Below are 16,337 nucleotides of genomic sequence, written 5' to 3' on the forward strand. Positions count from 1 at the left end.
AGGGCTCATGGATAATGAGCTTTCTCTTACAGTTGCCCCTGAAAGAATATTAAAATAAAAGGATATTTCCAACGGAAAAGGTAAGTGGCAAGGCAGTAAGAAGAAAGTAGAGAAAAATTCCAGAAATATTTTTTACAGAATTATACAAAATGATCTTCTTACCAAGAATATAAGACATAGAGCTAGTTAGAAAAAAATTATTACTCTTTAGGACAAAGTATTTGACAACAAATGACTATCAATTTAATTGGTGACAGTGTATTATTGAGTGATCAATAGGGAAAAGCTGGGTGTGGTGCTGAAGAAATGGAGATAAAAGGGCTGAGACATTTCCCCTCATAGTTTATTGGAGAAGACCAAAACATGCATGTATTTGAAATATAGCATTAAAATGTGGACAGATTAAAAATAGGAACGAAAGTCCCACACCTGTGTTTTCATGCAAAACCAATTAGTAACAAGGTTAAGTTCAGTAGAGCAACCATGATTCTCACCAACACAGCTCAAAAGAAAATGTTTTTATTGGATTAAACATTTGTTCAAATTGGTTGTTTTCCAAACAACTCAAAAGGACCAAGACCCTTGAAGTAACATATTTAGGGTTCATTAAGCTATGTACAAGTAAAATATTAAGCCACTTGTGAAAGCTAGCCTGTTGGTCCACTTTCTTTAAGTAAATAAGAGGACAGAGCCACTTCTACATGCACCTCATGTCATATCAGAGACACGAAGCTGCAACACAGACCATAGAGTCCTCAATAGGAACATTTACAAGTTAACTGCCTTTAAACTATACCACTACTTTACTGTTTCCTTCTTTCTTTTCTTCCTCCTCCTCCTCCTTTTTCTCCTCCTCCTTCCAGGTTTATGTATTTTTGCATTTTTATCACCTGCTAGGGACCAATCTTTGCTTTCAATTTGAATAAAAGAAATGAAATTAATAACACACTTCCTGGTGGAAAATTAAAGTACATTAAATTTTCAACTTAACCCACCTGGTCTACTTTGTGAGTCTGACAGATGATAGATAGATAGATAGATAGATAGATAGATAGATGATAGATAGATTACCAAATGGCTTGCAAAGCTGGGGAATGTTCTCAGTGCACAGGCACTTCTCTGAGTGCTACAGTAGTGGCACTAGCAGCTGGCTGTCTACAGATCAAATGCGTAATGTCAACCGTGAATTCCTATTACTTTATTTAATGGTTCTTTCATTTTTGGTATAATCACAAAGCTTTTAATATGTGATTCTGGATTGGCGTTCTAAGTATCTGTTGGATGTTTCCATTTCTTCCATCTTGCTCAACTTAGCCAGCACTCAGTTCCTCCTGAGAGCCTATGTAAATGAAGGCACATAAGGCACCTTTCTTGACCTCAGGATACTTACAAAATAAATAAGAAACAAACAGTTGATTGGTGAAAGCATTATGGAGAAGGCATCTGACAAACCTACAGGGCACATCAATCAAATGGGAAATTGAAGGGAGACTTCGATGTGTCAAGTGCTAAATCTTAGAAGATGCAGGGTTGATAAGATGGTAAAAAGAATCGGAAGGCTTTTTCACTAGTGAAAATGTAAGCAGCCATGAGGGAAAGAAGACTAGAGGATGAACTTTGTGTAGTTTTGCTGGAGCACTACAGAGAAACCAGATAACAATGGACTTCTTGATCCAGTGAGCATTGATTAAGAGAAGTATTCTTTTAGGGTTTTGAACAGAGTACAGAAAAATATGCCTTTAAGAGAGAGGAAATCCTGGAGGTTAGAAATTCAGGTCAGAGGCTCTTACATTGGTAAGAGTGAAGGATGATTAAAACAGAAGTGGGAAATGTCTACTGGGGAAAATCAGAACTATTCCTCTCTTCATTAAGTAGACTTAGATAAATGCTTTATGTTAAAGGCTTTCCATCTTGAACCACAGTTACATTCACATTTACTCCCTAACAATACTGAAAAAAATAGAAATTGTCATTTAACTCAATACAAAATTCTAAAAGACAGCCTTTTGAAAAGTTTGTGTCCTGGAATTCGATACATGGGACTTGAAAGGAGGAGCAGTTCCATAGCTTTTGTCACAAGAATCCTGAGGGTGACACTTGGTCCTGTTCCAACCAGGCTCATCACCTTTCCCCAGCCATCAAAGGTTGTTTACAGTTCTCAGTTCTCACCAGCAATCTACTTTGCCTTTAACACATTAGCACCTACAGTTTATGAATGTCACCAACAGATGGCCCTGACACATACAAGTCTCACCTCCAAAAATGTTTGGATTTTTAATCAGGATGTTCTTTGGCCAAGTGGCTTCTTCCCCAGCGAGCATAAATAGCTCTAGGCCTGAAGCATTTCAATGAGGCTCAGGTGGTTTGGCTGTTGCAGACATAAGCTTCATCCCTCTCCCTGCCAGTCTCCTCCAACTCCCTTTATATCACTCTCAGTGAATTCCAAGTACCAAGGAAAGGGATTGGAATAAACTCTTCTTGTAAAGAGTATCTTGGAGAACCATTGTTTGTCCATAAGCTGTGGCTGTGAAGGATCTAGGAGGAAGGTGGGTCCCTGTCATATGCCAGTGAGGATCAGCACTGCAACTTCAACTTCTATCAACCACAAGGTATCTCCCAGTTACTTTCAATTACATTCCTATGAGATACCTATCTTTCTGTACCATAGTAGACCTTGATAATCTCTACTGAATACAGTTGAATTTTAAATATATGCGAAGCACTGTGCCTGGGCTAAGAGAACATTAGTGGTTCACTAACCACATATAACTTTTTAAATGTTATGTTTATGAGTGTTTTGCAATGAATGTCTGTATACTACTTCCATGCTAGTGGCCACAGAAGCCATAGAGTGTATGTTCATTGAGAGATACTGTCTCAAAAGTTTAGATTTTTGATTTCTTAAACACACACACACACAAATATAAGTTTTTTTTTTTTTTTTAATTCCAGGTGTGGGGTATGGGGCTTTGGCAGCTGACTATGATTTGCCTCATTCTCTGGTTGGGGGGAGGAATTGGGGAGAGGAGACAGGATTTGCCAGCTGCAGATAGTTTCTGCAATTGTGTGATGTAGAATTTTGAGGACTTGAGGGTATATAAATGCTAGGGCTTTGAGGGTTGGTGGTTGGTTGGTTGGTGGTGGTGGTGGTGCTGGTGGTGGTGGTGGTGCTGGTGCTGGTGGTGGTGATGGTTATAGTTATGGTTATTGTTGGTGATGGTTGGTCACAGTTTGTTAAGTAATCATTCACAAAGAAGAAACAGCAACAAGAAGAAATTAGGTATCCTGACAGTGAAGATCAAATTTGTAACATGGAACTCAGTAACCCTACTCATCAAAAAGTAGTCTAAGGATAATATCGCCCATTCCTAACCCCTGATTTTATTCAGGGATCTCTTTTCTTTCCTTTCTATCCTTTCTTCCTTTTGTCTAGTGTTAGAGGATAGAATAGGTGGGAGAAAGGGAATGGAGAATAGTAAAAGAAAGAAGAACCCACACGGTAGCAAATACCAGCTACATAAGAGCGCATCAAGTTGGGCAGTGGTCGTTGCACACCTTTAATCCCAGCACTTCGGAGGCAGAGACAGGTGGATTTCTGAGTTCAAGGCCAGTCTGGTCTACAGAGTGAGTTGTAGGACAGCCAGGGCTACCCAGAGAAACCCTGTCTCGAAACAAACAAAAACAAAACAAAAATAGATGGTTGTGAGCCACCATCCAAGTGGCTGGAAATCAAACCCATATCCTGTAGAATAGCAATCAGTGCTCTTAACCTCTGGAACACCTCTCCAGTCCTGTAACCATGTATAATTCTTTTTGTGTGTGTGTTTGGGGGGTGTTATTTTATTCGATATATTTTTTATTTATATTTCAAATGATTTCCCCTTTTCTGGTCCCCCATTCCCTGAAAGTCACACAAGCCCCCTTCCCTCCCCCTGTTCTCCCACCCATCCCTTCCCACTTCCCTGTTCTGGGTTTTTTTTTTTTATGTTTATATAAATTTTTTTCTTTTTTTATTGATATATTTTTTATTTACATTGCAAATGGTTTCCCCTTTTCTGGGTCCCACTACCCGCAAGTCCCATAAGCCCTTTTCCGTCCCCCTATTCTTCCATCCACCCCTTCCCACTTCCATGTTCTGGAATTCCCCTATACTCTTGCACTGAGTCTTTCCAGAACCAGGGGCCACTCCTCCATTCTTTTTGGACATCATTTAATTTGTGGGTTATGTCCTGGGTATTCAAAGTTTCTAGGCTAATATCCACTTATCAGTGAGTACATACCATGATTGATCTTTTGAGACTGGGTTACCTCACTTAGTATGATGTTCTCCAGCTCCATCCATTTGTCTAAGAATTTCATGAATTCATTGTTTCCAATGGCTGAATAGTACTCCATTGTGTAAATATACCACATTTTTTGTATCCATTCCTCCGTTGAAGGACACCTAGGTTCTGTTCAGCTTCTGGCTACTACAAATAGGGCTGCTATGAACATAGTGGAGCATGTGTCCTTATTGCATGCTGAAGAATCCTCTGGATATATGCCCAGTAGTGGTATAACAGGAAAAATATGGAACGCTTCACGAATTTGTGTGTCATCCTTGCGCAGGGGCCATGCTAATCTTCTCTGTATCATTCCAATTTTAGTATATGTGCTGCTGAAGCGAGCACCCCTGTTCTGGTTTTACTTTATACTGCTACACTGAGTCTTTCCAGAACCAGGGGCCACTCCTCCATTCTTCTTGTACCTCATTTGATGTGTGGATAATGTTTTGGGTATTCCAGTTTTCCAGGCTAATATCCACTTATTAGTGAGTGCATACCATGATTGATCTCTTGAGACTGAGTTACCTCACTTAGTATGATGTTCTCCAGCTCCATCCATTTGCCTAAGAATTTCATGAATTCATTGTTTCTAATGGCTGAATAGTACTCCATTGTGTATATATACCACATTTGTTGCATCCATTCTTCTGTTGAGGGATAGTTGGGTTCTTTCCAGCTTCTGTCTATTATAAATAGGGCTGCTATGAACATAGTGGAACATATATCCTTATTACATGCTGGGGAATCCTCTGGGTATATGCCCAGGAGTGGTATAGCAGGATCTTTCGGAAGTGAGGTGCCCACTTTTCTGAGGAACCACCAGACTGATTTCCAGAGTGGTTGTACCAATTTGCAACCCCACTAGCAGTGGAGGAGTGTTCCTCTTTCTCCACATCCTCAGTACAGGGGGAAAGTACCTGAACAGAACACCAACAGCATATGCTTTAAGATCAAGAATTGACAAATGGGACCTCATAAAATTACAAAGTTTCTGTAAAGCAAAGGACACTATCAAAAGGACAAATTGGAAACCAACAAATTGGGAAAAGATCTTCACCAACCCTACATCAGATAGAGGGCTAATATCCAATATATACAAAGAACTCAAGAAGTTAGACCCCAGAAAACCAAATAACCCTATTAAAAAATGGGGTATAGAGTTAAAAAAAGAATTCTCACCTGAAGAACTTCGGATGGTGGAGAAACATCTTAAAAAATGCTCAACTTCATTAGTCATCAGGGAAATGCAAATCAAAACAATCCTGAGATTTCACCTTACACCAGTCAGAATGGCTAAGATTAAAAACTTAGGAGACAGCAGGTGTTGGCCATGAATAATTCTTAAACCATGTATAACCATGTAAAATGTATAATTAGGTATGTTCTAGACCCTGCAAATAAAAAGATGCATCTCATATGCACAGTGTTAGCGTTAGTGCCCGTAGAGCATATGATCAAGATAAACTGAGAAGTAGATAAACTGTTGGGTATATCTTCTAGTACACAGGCTCATAATGCGACCCCAGAGGCACGATCAACCAACCCTTCATAGAAGGGTTGAACCCTTCATAGAAGAGATACCATTGGATAGGGATTCCCAAAGAATGATAATTCCAACCCAAGAATCAGGAAAAATAAGTCCACAGCATGTTGACACGGCCACAGGAACTATTTGTATTTCTTATTGTACATGCACCCTGATTAGATGATAGCACCAGTCAGGTATGGGGTCAGGAGATCTGTGATACCCAGTGGAGTCCTGGCTTCTAGGTCTAGGGAGGCATCGCTCAAATGAGAACTTTACACATAAAATGAACAACTGGCCTTGTATGAGGGCAGCTCCCCTACTCCCTCCTCTGGTCCAGCCTCCAAGATAAAGGTAGGTTTCCCAAATGGTGTGTATATGCTTTGTTTGCAAGACAAGAGACAAAGAATTGGGGTTGGTCATTTCCATCTGTTATTCTTTCATCAGGCACCTTCCACGTTGTGATGTTTCTAATAATTTATCCAAGTGTGAATTACTAATATTGAAAATTCTTGACTCCACCCCAGACCTGCTCAGTCAGACCAGTGTCCATTATAGAGTCTTTAGTACCATTCTGATAGATTCTTGGATAGTTAGTTGATCAAATAAATGCTTTGCCTCATATAGCAACACTTCCATGAGCCTCAACTTTCTGGTCTGACCCCTAATGCTAACTTCAGCTTTTATGTGCCAATCTCCTCTGTGTTACTGAGCTCCTCTGAGTCTTACTACTATACCCTTTCCTAGCAATTGACCTTTCTCATCCCCATTTATTGTATCATTAATGGGGAGGTACAGTAATATATATGACTGTGACACAGTACAGACTTATAAAGAGCAGAGAGACAGTACCAAGAATCTTGTATGGTGCTCTGACCCTTTAGAAAAGATCCAGTATTAGCAGTTGTCCATAACTGCCGTACCTTTCATTCTGAACACAAAATGGTGGATGGTTATATGCGAATGCATAAAAGTCATGGAAGGGATACTTGGTACTCCCTGTGCACTTCATCCAGATTAGGAAAACTGACTAAACCATCTCTATAAAGTATATTTAAAAGGAGCTATGGTGTGGACTTGAAGAGCCTTTTCTTCTTTCACTGTCTTGAGCTCTTCAGGACTATGTAAAATCACCACCATTGGGTCCCTCCTATCACCGTTTATTCCTCTTCCCAACACATAATTGTGTTTGCTTCTATGTTTGGCCCATCAAAAAGGCCTATAGATACAGCTTCATGTACAAAGATATTTAGAGAATCCATTTCTATACAACTGTAATATGTATAAGAAACCCTAAAAAAAGAGATTAGGGTTTATTAGGCACTAGTTGACCAATAGGTTTCTGTGAAGGCTCTTTCATCAAACCTCTCTTTGGGAAGTACATTCTACACCCAGCAATCACCTCCAGAGCAGAATTATGTTCAATATTCTTCTCAGTTCATTTCCAGAGTACCTAGAAGCCTTGAAGAATATAATCCTTGAACAAGCTTCTGTCTTCTCTCTCAATAGGGAATGATACCTTTAATGTGTGTGTTTGTGTGTGTACATGTGCATGCATATAGAGAGCAGAAGTCAGTATCAAGAAGATCTGCCTACCCTGGTTCTGGAAAGACTCAATGCAACAGTATAGGGGAATACCAGAACAGGGAAGTGGGAAGGAGTAGATGGAGGAACAGGGGGAGGGAAGAGGGCTTATGGGAGTGGGGACCCAGAAAAGGGGAAATCATTTGATATGTAAGTAAAGAATACATCGAATTAAAAAAAAAAGAAGAAGATCTGCCTAGCCACCCTCCATCTTAAATTTTTTAAGACAGTTTCTCTCAGTGAACCTAGAACAAGCCTATTTGGCTAAGTTGGCTGGATAACAATCCCCATGGAGCCTCTTGTCTTTCTTTCCCAGCTCTAGGATTACAGGAAAGTGCTGCTTGCACTGTTTATGTTGTTGTTGTTGTTGTTGTTGTTGTTGTTGTTGTTTTCTGGATGCTGGTTGATCAATCTCAGGCCCTCATGCTTCTTTATCATCTGAACCATCTTTTTAGCTTCAGGTCTGATGAATTAGTGCATGTTTTTAAGCTTACTTTGGTTTAGACATTTCCTTGAACAGGCCTATGGAACATAGGGATGGACATATGGGACACGACCTTCATTTGTGTGTACATCTGCCTCAATGTCACCCTATGCCTTAAGACACAGGCACAGTTCTAGAAAGAAAAGTATTCTAGAACTCAAAGGGGGAAAGCACCATGAAATTGTGTCTCCCACTTGCTGCAGGAAAGACAGTCTTGATTTTGGATTCACTCTGGATGAGTTCCACCCTTTCTTCCTGTCACTGTAGCTGAGTGCTCTCACTGGTGACTTAAAGTAAATATGTGTGGCATTAGCTTGAAAAACTGTCTCCTGGGCAAAAAGGTTCAAGGTAAGTCATACAGATTTCAAAGACACACTGATATAACCAGGCAATATGGTGCTCTCTGAAGGGAACCTAGGGTCCATGCTCAGGTGAATCTCTTGCTGTGCTGTGAGCTATGAGGTTCAGGTGAGGCATGCATACTTTATGAGATGGCACATTAGTGACTCATGCATCTGGATGTGTTGATGACTTGCAATCAAACTGAGTGTTCATTTGAAATACCTCCTTGCCAAGAAATACCAGTCCTTGCTCTTATCATAGAGTCCTGTATGAATTCATTTCAGAATGCCATCAAAACATGGAATTTTCCATGACTTCAAATCCAACCTCTTCCACACAATGTACAACTTCAATTTTGGTTTCATTTGAAGGTTTCTGCAAAACAAAGCATCTTTCTTACATGTCTTTTAGAGAACATTTCATCTTTGCTTTCTTTTTTCTTTTCTTTTTTACAATTGGGTTGAAGTAACTTTTAAAGAACAGTAGTATGTTTAGAAACTAGGAAAAGTCAAGTGGGAAGAAGAAACTGTATCTATAAACTTATCTCCTAAATATACCCTACTGTATCTCCTCAGCTCTTCTTGAAGCATAAAGCTTTCTTTTATAATTGTGACAAGTAACAGGGACACACAGTTTTACCTTTATAAAATATATTATTGCTATTGTAGATTTTCTGCCACTGAGATATATCTCCCTAGCCTTTGAATAGGTATGTGGATTTTTTTTCTTTATAACATCATATAATATTTAAGTATATTTGTATTTAGGGGGTTGTGGTGGTAGTATTGTTCAGGCGTTAGCCTGAAACCTTATACCTGTTAGGTAGGTATTCTGTCCCTGAAATACACCCCAATTTGATGTGATCATTTTTAATATTTCAAAAATATTCACTCACTGATTACAATATTGTAAATTTGAGGCTAAAGATGTAGTTTAGTTAGTAGAGAACTGGCTTAGTATATACAAAGCCCCAGCACTGCAGAAACCCAGTAATACCAGCACTTAGCATGTGGAGGCAGGAGGATCAGAAATCCAAGGTAATGCTCAGCAATACACCCAATCTTAACTATATGAAACTGTTTCAAAAATAAAAAGGTTCTGATAAATTGGAGCATTTGTTTTACCTAATTTTGTATATAGCACATAAAGGCAATGATAATTAGAAATTATGTTAAAGATATCACCTATAAAAGATTGTCTTATTTTCTCTCATGTACTCATCCAGCACATTCTCAACACCCATTCCATTCCACAAAAAGTGTTATATATTGGGAATTATCTGAAAAACCTAAATGGTTAAAAACAACATAAATGGTTCTGAATTACATATACTTCATATTATATAGTGGGCATAATGTGGGGGAAGAAATCTCTCTAACACTGCAAAAAGTCAACTAGAAACTCATCTCTAATAAATTTAAAAATTCAGGGTAAGATCTTTAAAAAATGGTAACTTTCTATTGAATTTGTAAAATAGTTTCTATGCTGACGTCTGAAGAAACAAAACTTCACTTAGCAACAGCTCCAGGCTGGCCATGTCTTCTCAGGTCTGTGCTTTTTGAGCATTCCTACCAAGTATGTGGGTGAAAGTCACAGTAAGTGCTTAAACCCACTGATTTGCATCTTTAGCTTCAGGCATGAGTTCTTGTTTTTATTCCTCAGACTAAGCAGTGGAATAGCCACCCCCACAGCATATGCATTGGGCTTATTTGGAGTAATTTTAAGAGGACTTACAGTGTAGGGTGGAATGTGTAGAATCTAGTGAATGCTGCACAATTTTACCTAAGAGAGTTGAATATCACAGTCTTTGACATCTACAAGCATTCTTGAACCATGTCCTTACCCTCATCACTAGGAAACAGCTCTCAAAATAGAGAGCTTCATTTTCCACTAGTCAGGTACTTCCCAGGGGTCATGGTGCCCATGACAAGAATGGACCTTCTTTTTCTTGGACCAGGGTTCCAGGCAATGGAATGCAATGGATGGCTGCTGACTTTGGGTGGAGAGGCTGGAACACAACACAGCTGTGTGTAGTCCAGCTGTGGCCAGCTCTCTACTTGCTCATACTCTATCCTAGGTTGAAATTTTAGACCATAATACTGGTAACACCATATAATATTACTTTTTTTTTCTAGTCCCTAATTATCTATTCATGTTTCTGACTTGCCTCTCCCTTCTCTACAATCTTTCATGTAAAACTCCACCATGGGTGCACAAAGTAAGTTACCCTGAGAAGCCAGGCAATGTTGACATTAATCCTATTCAGATTCTGAAAACAGCTTATCTGCTCCAAGTCCTTATTCTACACACATGAATTGATTTTAATTATCAAGAATTCAGAAGTCCAGAAACTAAGCTCTTAAACCAGTTTCCTTCACCAAACTCAGCCTATTACAAGACTCTTTCCAGGTTCTACAGGGAAATTAGGTATCAGCCTTCAAATGTCCCATTAAGAGAACCAGACAAAAGGTGGAAGTGTCACTTTTGACTCCAGTCTATTTTCCTCCAGAGCAACAAAGAGGAAGAAACAGTTACACTTAAATGAACAGAGGTAGATCTACACATGATTTGCTCCCTTCCAAAGAACCGTAAGTGAGCCAGCATGGGTGGGCTGTTCCCTCAGTGAAGAATATAAGGATCAAACACAAGGCACCATCAATGCTTTGCCAGAATCAATCCTTTACTTCAATAGCTTAGTTACCTACTGTCCATAAGTCATGTCAAACTGAAACTACAAAGAACTCTAAAGAAACTTTGGAGTTTGCTGAAATTAACTATTTTCACCAAGATGATGGCTTTTTCACCAACCTCTCTCTTCCTCTCTTACTAGACATGAGATACTTCATCCACATTGTTTGAAGAAACATATAAGTCTGCTAGGAAAGTTCAGTAAATGAAGCCCAATCTGGCTTAGTATCTCTTTCTGTGAATAAAGTTTTCTAATACAACCATGCTTATTCATTAGAACATTTACTACCATAGACACACTATAACAAACCAGTCTACCTTAAATGTTTATTATGTCTTTATTGGAAGAGTTTGCTATCTTCTATCTCAGTAGCCAATCTACTGAAAGATAAGGTCAACAGAGCACAATAGAACAGAAATACGGATAATCTTGAAATGTTGCTGACAAAACTAAAGACCTCAATATATGAGCATGCTGGCAATAGAATTAGAATGTTGCTCCCTTCACCCCAATTAATCACAAAAATTCAGATTTATCAGAGATTTTCAGTTTCCTGCCTTTAAACCCAGAAGTCAAGAGACAGTCAAGTGGACCTTTCAGTTTAAGGTCAGCTTGGTCTACAGAGTGAGTCCTAGTTGGTTCAGAGCAACCTAGTGATATCTTGTCTTTAAAAAAATCCATCTGCCTATATTTCTTCCATCCCCTCTTACCACTCTTTCCCCCCTTATAGAAAACTGATAGGTCAGCTCTAAAATGTACATAACAATTCAAAATATTTAACCAAAATGTCTTGGGGTGGGGATCGCTTTTAGACCTCTGCTTATATGGTGTCAATTTTACAGCAAAGCTACAGCAGTCCTGATAACATTGGTTTGTCAGGATCTCATCTGTGCCTCTTATGTACAGGAAAGGAGCTTAAGATTCCCATTCTTAGAGAAATTACCTGAGATCAGTTAAAAGATGATATATATGAAGTGGAAATTCAGGTTTAAATGGGAAGAGCTCTTATTATTGAATAATACTTTCCCAAAATGTAGAGACAATAATAAGATCTATAGATAATTTCACACACACACACACACACACACACACACACACACGACAGAGAGACAGACATACAGACACACACACACACACATATATATACATACTTATACACATATATACATACATACATACATACATACATACAGGTATTAACTGGTGCATATATACATAGACACAGAGAGGAATCTTTATCACCTGGTACTCATCTCTGGGCACCTAGCATGCCACCTCTTTGTGTCTTTTAGTATTACCTCATATTGAGTCACCACAGGGAGATCTTTGATGTTACTCTTCGGGGCTGGAACTGGTGGAAACAGCCTAGACCATAGGTGACACCTGACAACAGGGAAGGAACTGGATGAGTATAATCCACTTGCCTAAATTTCTACTCAAACATTGAGCAAATTAGTTCCATATGTAGCTGTGTTATAAATTTAGATTCTCCGTTGGCTAAGATTTCTAAACATCTTCATCACTGAAAACCTTGGGGTGCTGCCAGGCTGGCATGTGGCTTCTGAGATCTCCAGGGAAGAGGAAGTCAGAACTGATTGCCATTGTCACTCATTGCCAAACCTGACTTCTGAAGCGGATCAGCAATATCTTTCTCTTGGCTCCTCAGTTACTGCTCATTCTAGCTTTCCTCCTTAGCTGTGATAATTTCATAGTTTCCCACTTTTTTTCCCCTTTCCTTTGAACTGCTGACTGTCACTCACACCAAGCATCTAAATATACCTTGGTAATGCCGTTTAACATGGCAGTTAGATGCTAAGTTCTTAAGATAAACCAGAACTTTGCCTTAGTGATTGATGGAGAGAGTGGGATTGGTGGGTGTGGGGGAGATCAGATGTAACCCTTAGCAGGCTGTAAGATGAGATGTGAGATCTAGGAAGCTAGATTAGAGAATTTGCATTTGACCTAAGGATAGTCACTTCACCGGACCAGAAACTTGAAAGCCAAGGCAGAGGTCAGCCCCTAACCACAGAGGCCCATATGTGAAGGCAGTGTAGTGACTTCAGGCTTGGTTGGACTGCTGCCTTTTCCTAGGAGATGTCAAAAGACAAGCAAGAGTGGAAAGGGAAGCCAGGAAGGAAAAGAATACAGTGGCCAAAACCTCTATAGTAATTAAAATAGTCAACAGTTTGAGGAATGTAAGGGGGCTGAAGACTGCTGTGTCTTTTAAAACTGCTGTATGCCATGTTTTATTTTGGTCTCCTCTCTACTGGTGAACATCCTAAAACACCATGATGTGAGTTTCACCTGATAACCAGGAGCCCTGTGTAAGGGCTCCACCACAGACTGGAAACATAGCTCTGGAATGGAACAAATACCTACACTCTGCAGATGAGTGAGAAGATTAACAAGGCAAAGCAGACAGCTGTTGAGATCGCAATGAGTTGCCATTCTACCGAGGGCTTCCTTTCCTTTCCTGGTTAGAGAGAAAGGAGAGAGAAAGCAAAATCAAAGTCAGGGAAGATAAATAAAATTAGAAGGATGGGGCATCAGAGGGTTTGGGTTGAACTGAAGGTACCAAGTGGGGCCAGGCAAGGATGAGCAATGGAGCAAGGAGCCTCAGATGTCTCACCTGCCGAAGGAGCTAACACCCAATCTCACAACGTTGTTATAATGGGAAAGGAAACCATGGCACTAAGGGCTTTTCAATTATCACTAGTTTAAGCCTGATTAATTCACTCAATCAGCCAGTGTTGTGGAGCCCACCTCTACCCTGTGCCGCCTGGCCTGGGTGCTGGTGCTTAGAGCTTCAGATGCCTAGCAGGGTGTTAGGGAGAAAAGCTACAAAAGCTTTAGGCTGTTCAGTAACTTCATGTACAGTGAAATCTATTTCTATAGTGAAATCTGCCTACTTGGAAATGAAACTTATGGAGGAAGTATGAGAAAATATTCATAGTGATGCATGTATTAGAATCTATAGTATGTACTGTATGGCTGTTAATTATCCTTAAAGGCCCTCTTCCCTTCATTTCCCATTTCACAGAACAGGAAGTAAAAAAGCCTGTCATTGTCAGCATCAGCATGGGAAGTGTTTAAATACCTTCCTATTTTCTAACGGGTTTCTATTCTCTATACAGGAGATCCTTCTATGACCTTTAAAGACTACATCAGACTGTGAAAAGCAGGGTGGAATGGGGGGCAAGGAAGGTGCTTGCTTGCCTATTTAAATTTCCCGAATGCAGTCCTGAAAAATCAAAGGTCCCTGATTAAATGCTGCTAGTGGAAATAGTGTTTGTTTATGCTAAACTGCTGGACTCACTTTCAGAGATCAAAAGCAAATCCTGAGTTACAGTCAGTTCTCTTTCCTAGGAAGAGAGCTGATTCATTCACTCATTCATTCATTCCTTCATTCATCCATACATCCATCCTTCTTTCCCTATCTATCCACCCACCCTTCCATCCATCCATTTAGCAAGTACCTGTTAGGCCCTTGTCAGGTACACAAGTTACTGTGACTCAGTGATTAAGAGAATGCATTTGACACTTCCCATCCTGCAGCTTCAAGTCCATCAGGGAGATTTACAGAAAGCAAATAATGACTCAGGCCATGATTTGAGGATAGCTGTGCTAAGAAAGCACTGTGGCAAGGTTCAAACCATGTTACTCCAATATAAAAAGCAAGGAAAAAACAAAAAAACAAAAAACAAAAAACCTTAGTTTTCTAAGATTTCTTCTATGCAACAAGAAATGCATGTAAATGGAGATTTTGAGCACTTGTGAATATCCTAAGGCAAACAAAACAAAACAAAAAACAAAAACAAAACCAAAAAAAAAAAAAAAAAACTGCTTCAAGTCATTCAAAGCCCTAAAACCTGTTCACTTATCATAGGAGAGAGACAGATGTCTGGATTTAATGCTGACAATTCTTGCCTCCCATCTCTTCCCTGTCTTTGGTCAGGTTTCTTCTCCACTTTCCCAAAGCTTTAATCTCCTCCTTAATCTCTTCCTTTCTGCTTTCAAATATTTATAGAATCCTTTATCTTGACTAAGCTATGACCCTGCTCAGCCATCTTCCCTAGCTATCACCAAATACTGTCTTCTCTCACTGCCCAAACTGGATTATGAAGAAAGAGTCAGGCTTCTGTGTCTGTGGAATCCATCCCCCTAACTGGGCTGCCTTGTCTGGCCTCAGTGGGAGAGCATCCACCTACCCCTGCAGAGATTTGATGTGCCATCATGTGGGATAACCGAGGAGCCCCCAACCTTTCAGAGGAGAAGGGGAATGGGGAGGGGGAGGAATTATGTGAGGGGGTAGCAATCAGGATATAAAATGAATCAATAAATAATGGAAAAATGATTCAGGCTTCTGTATTTCATACCTCAGAAACTCCTTTTATAGCCACTGGAAAGGTCTTTCTAGAAAAAAAAAACCCAAAGATCCCTGATTTCTGCCCTAACCTTATGTCTTCTGATCTTTCCGCTAAATTTCTTCTTTTCCTTTAATATAAGTTTTGTGGCAAAGTCTCATGTACTCCTAGACTGGCCTCAAACTCAGTATGTAGTGGAGGATGAACTTGAATTTCTGATTTTTCTGCCTCTACTTCCTGAGTGTTCTCCCACATCTCCTTATATCCTGCTGAGGATTAAATCCTTTGCTTTGTGAATCCTAAACAAGCATTGTACCAAGTGAGGCATATCCCCAGCTCATACTTTCAAAAATGTTATTAGCATATGTTAATTGCTCAAAAATCACAGGACTCATTAGGACATTTTCATATATGTATGTAATATATTCCTATCATACCATTGCTTTCTCCATTTTGAATTCAAACTATCCACAGCTGAGTTAAAGGAACCCATGACTCTTTACTGAAAGGATCCCATCCTTCTACGGCACTTCCTTCTTTTAAAATTGCAGCATTTTTCCCTTTCAGTGGAAAGGGAACTTTGGCCATTTTTTATCACAGTCTGTTTTTGAGCATTGACAAATTTGTTTGTCAGACCTTCACATTTTAATTCCTTGAAACTGAAGGGATGAAAAATACGGCCTGACTATGGTGACCCCAGGAAATCAGGAGTTTAAAATGCTATCTCGCTTTGTTAAAAAGAAACTAGGTAAAAGGTCACATTCCAGAGCCTGCCCTTTGTTTAGAGCTAGCAGAAAGGCCTGGAATAGGTGATCCTGGCCCCATGAGGTAACTGGAAATGGGCTAAGCTTATCTTGCTTCTGTAAACTTATGCCATTACCCCTAAGCAGGAGTTCATGCAGCTGTAGACTTTATAGGAAACTAATTGGTTCTCTGAGCGCGGGCTCCGATAATTTAAACTGATTGGCTCGCATTTCGTGGGCTCTCCATGCTAAGAAATGATTGGTTTGTGATTCGCGGGCTT

At 39.7% G+C, this 16,337-nt stretch overlaps 1 protein-coding gene and 1 non-coding gene across 4 annotated transcripts in view; both read right to left on the reverse strand.

The window, feature by feature from the left end:
- Positions 1 to 4,563: 4,563 nt before the first annotated feature.
- Positions 4,564 to 4,670, reverse strand: LOC127679649 (U6 spliceosomal RNA). Its single transcript, XR_007976896.1, has one exon. It is a non-coding gene; the product is annotated as a U6 spliceosomal RNA (small nuclear RNA).
- Positions 4,671 to 5,975: 1,305 nt separating this feature from the next.
- Il5ra (interleukin 5 receptor subunit alpha) overlaps positions 5,976 to 16,337 on the reverse strand; it is a 39,197-nt gene continuing 28,835 nt past the window's right edge. For 2 of the 3 annotated variants that reach the window (XM_052174451.1, XM_052174450.1), the window contains exons 10-12: positions 13,329 to 13,422; positions 12,248 to 12,332; positions 5,976 to 8,635 (exon numbers count right to left, since the gene is read on the reverse strand). In XM_052174451.1, coding sequence (XP_052030411.1) covers positions 8,552 to 8,635; positions 12,248 to 12,332; positions 13,329 to 13,422 — 263 coding nt within the window. In that variant the 3' untranslated portion in view covers positions 5,976 to 8,551. The remainder of the gene's footprint in view (positions 8,636 to 12,247; positions 12,333 to 13,328; positions 13,423 to 16,337) is intronic. The other variant, XM_052174452.1, reaches the window with a different exon arrangement.

This window comes from Apodemus sylvaticus, chromosome 2 (assembly GCF_947179515.1).
Source record: "Apodemus sylvaticus chromosome 2, mApoSyl1.1, whole genome shotgun sequence".
NCBI classification, from domain to species: Eukaryota; Metazoa; Chordata; class Mammalia; order Rodentia; family Muridae; genus Apodemus; species Apodemus sylvaticus.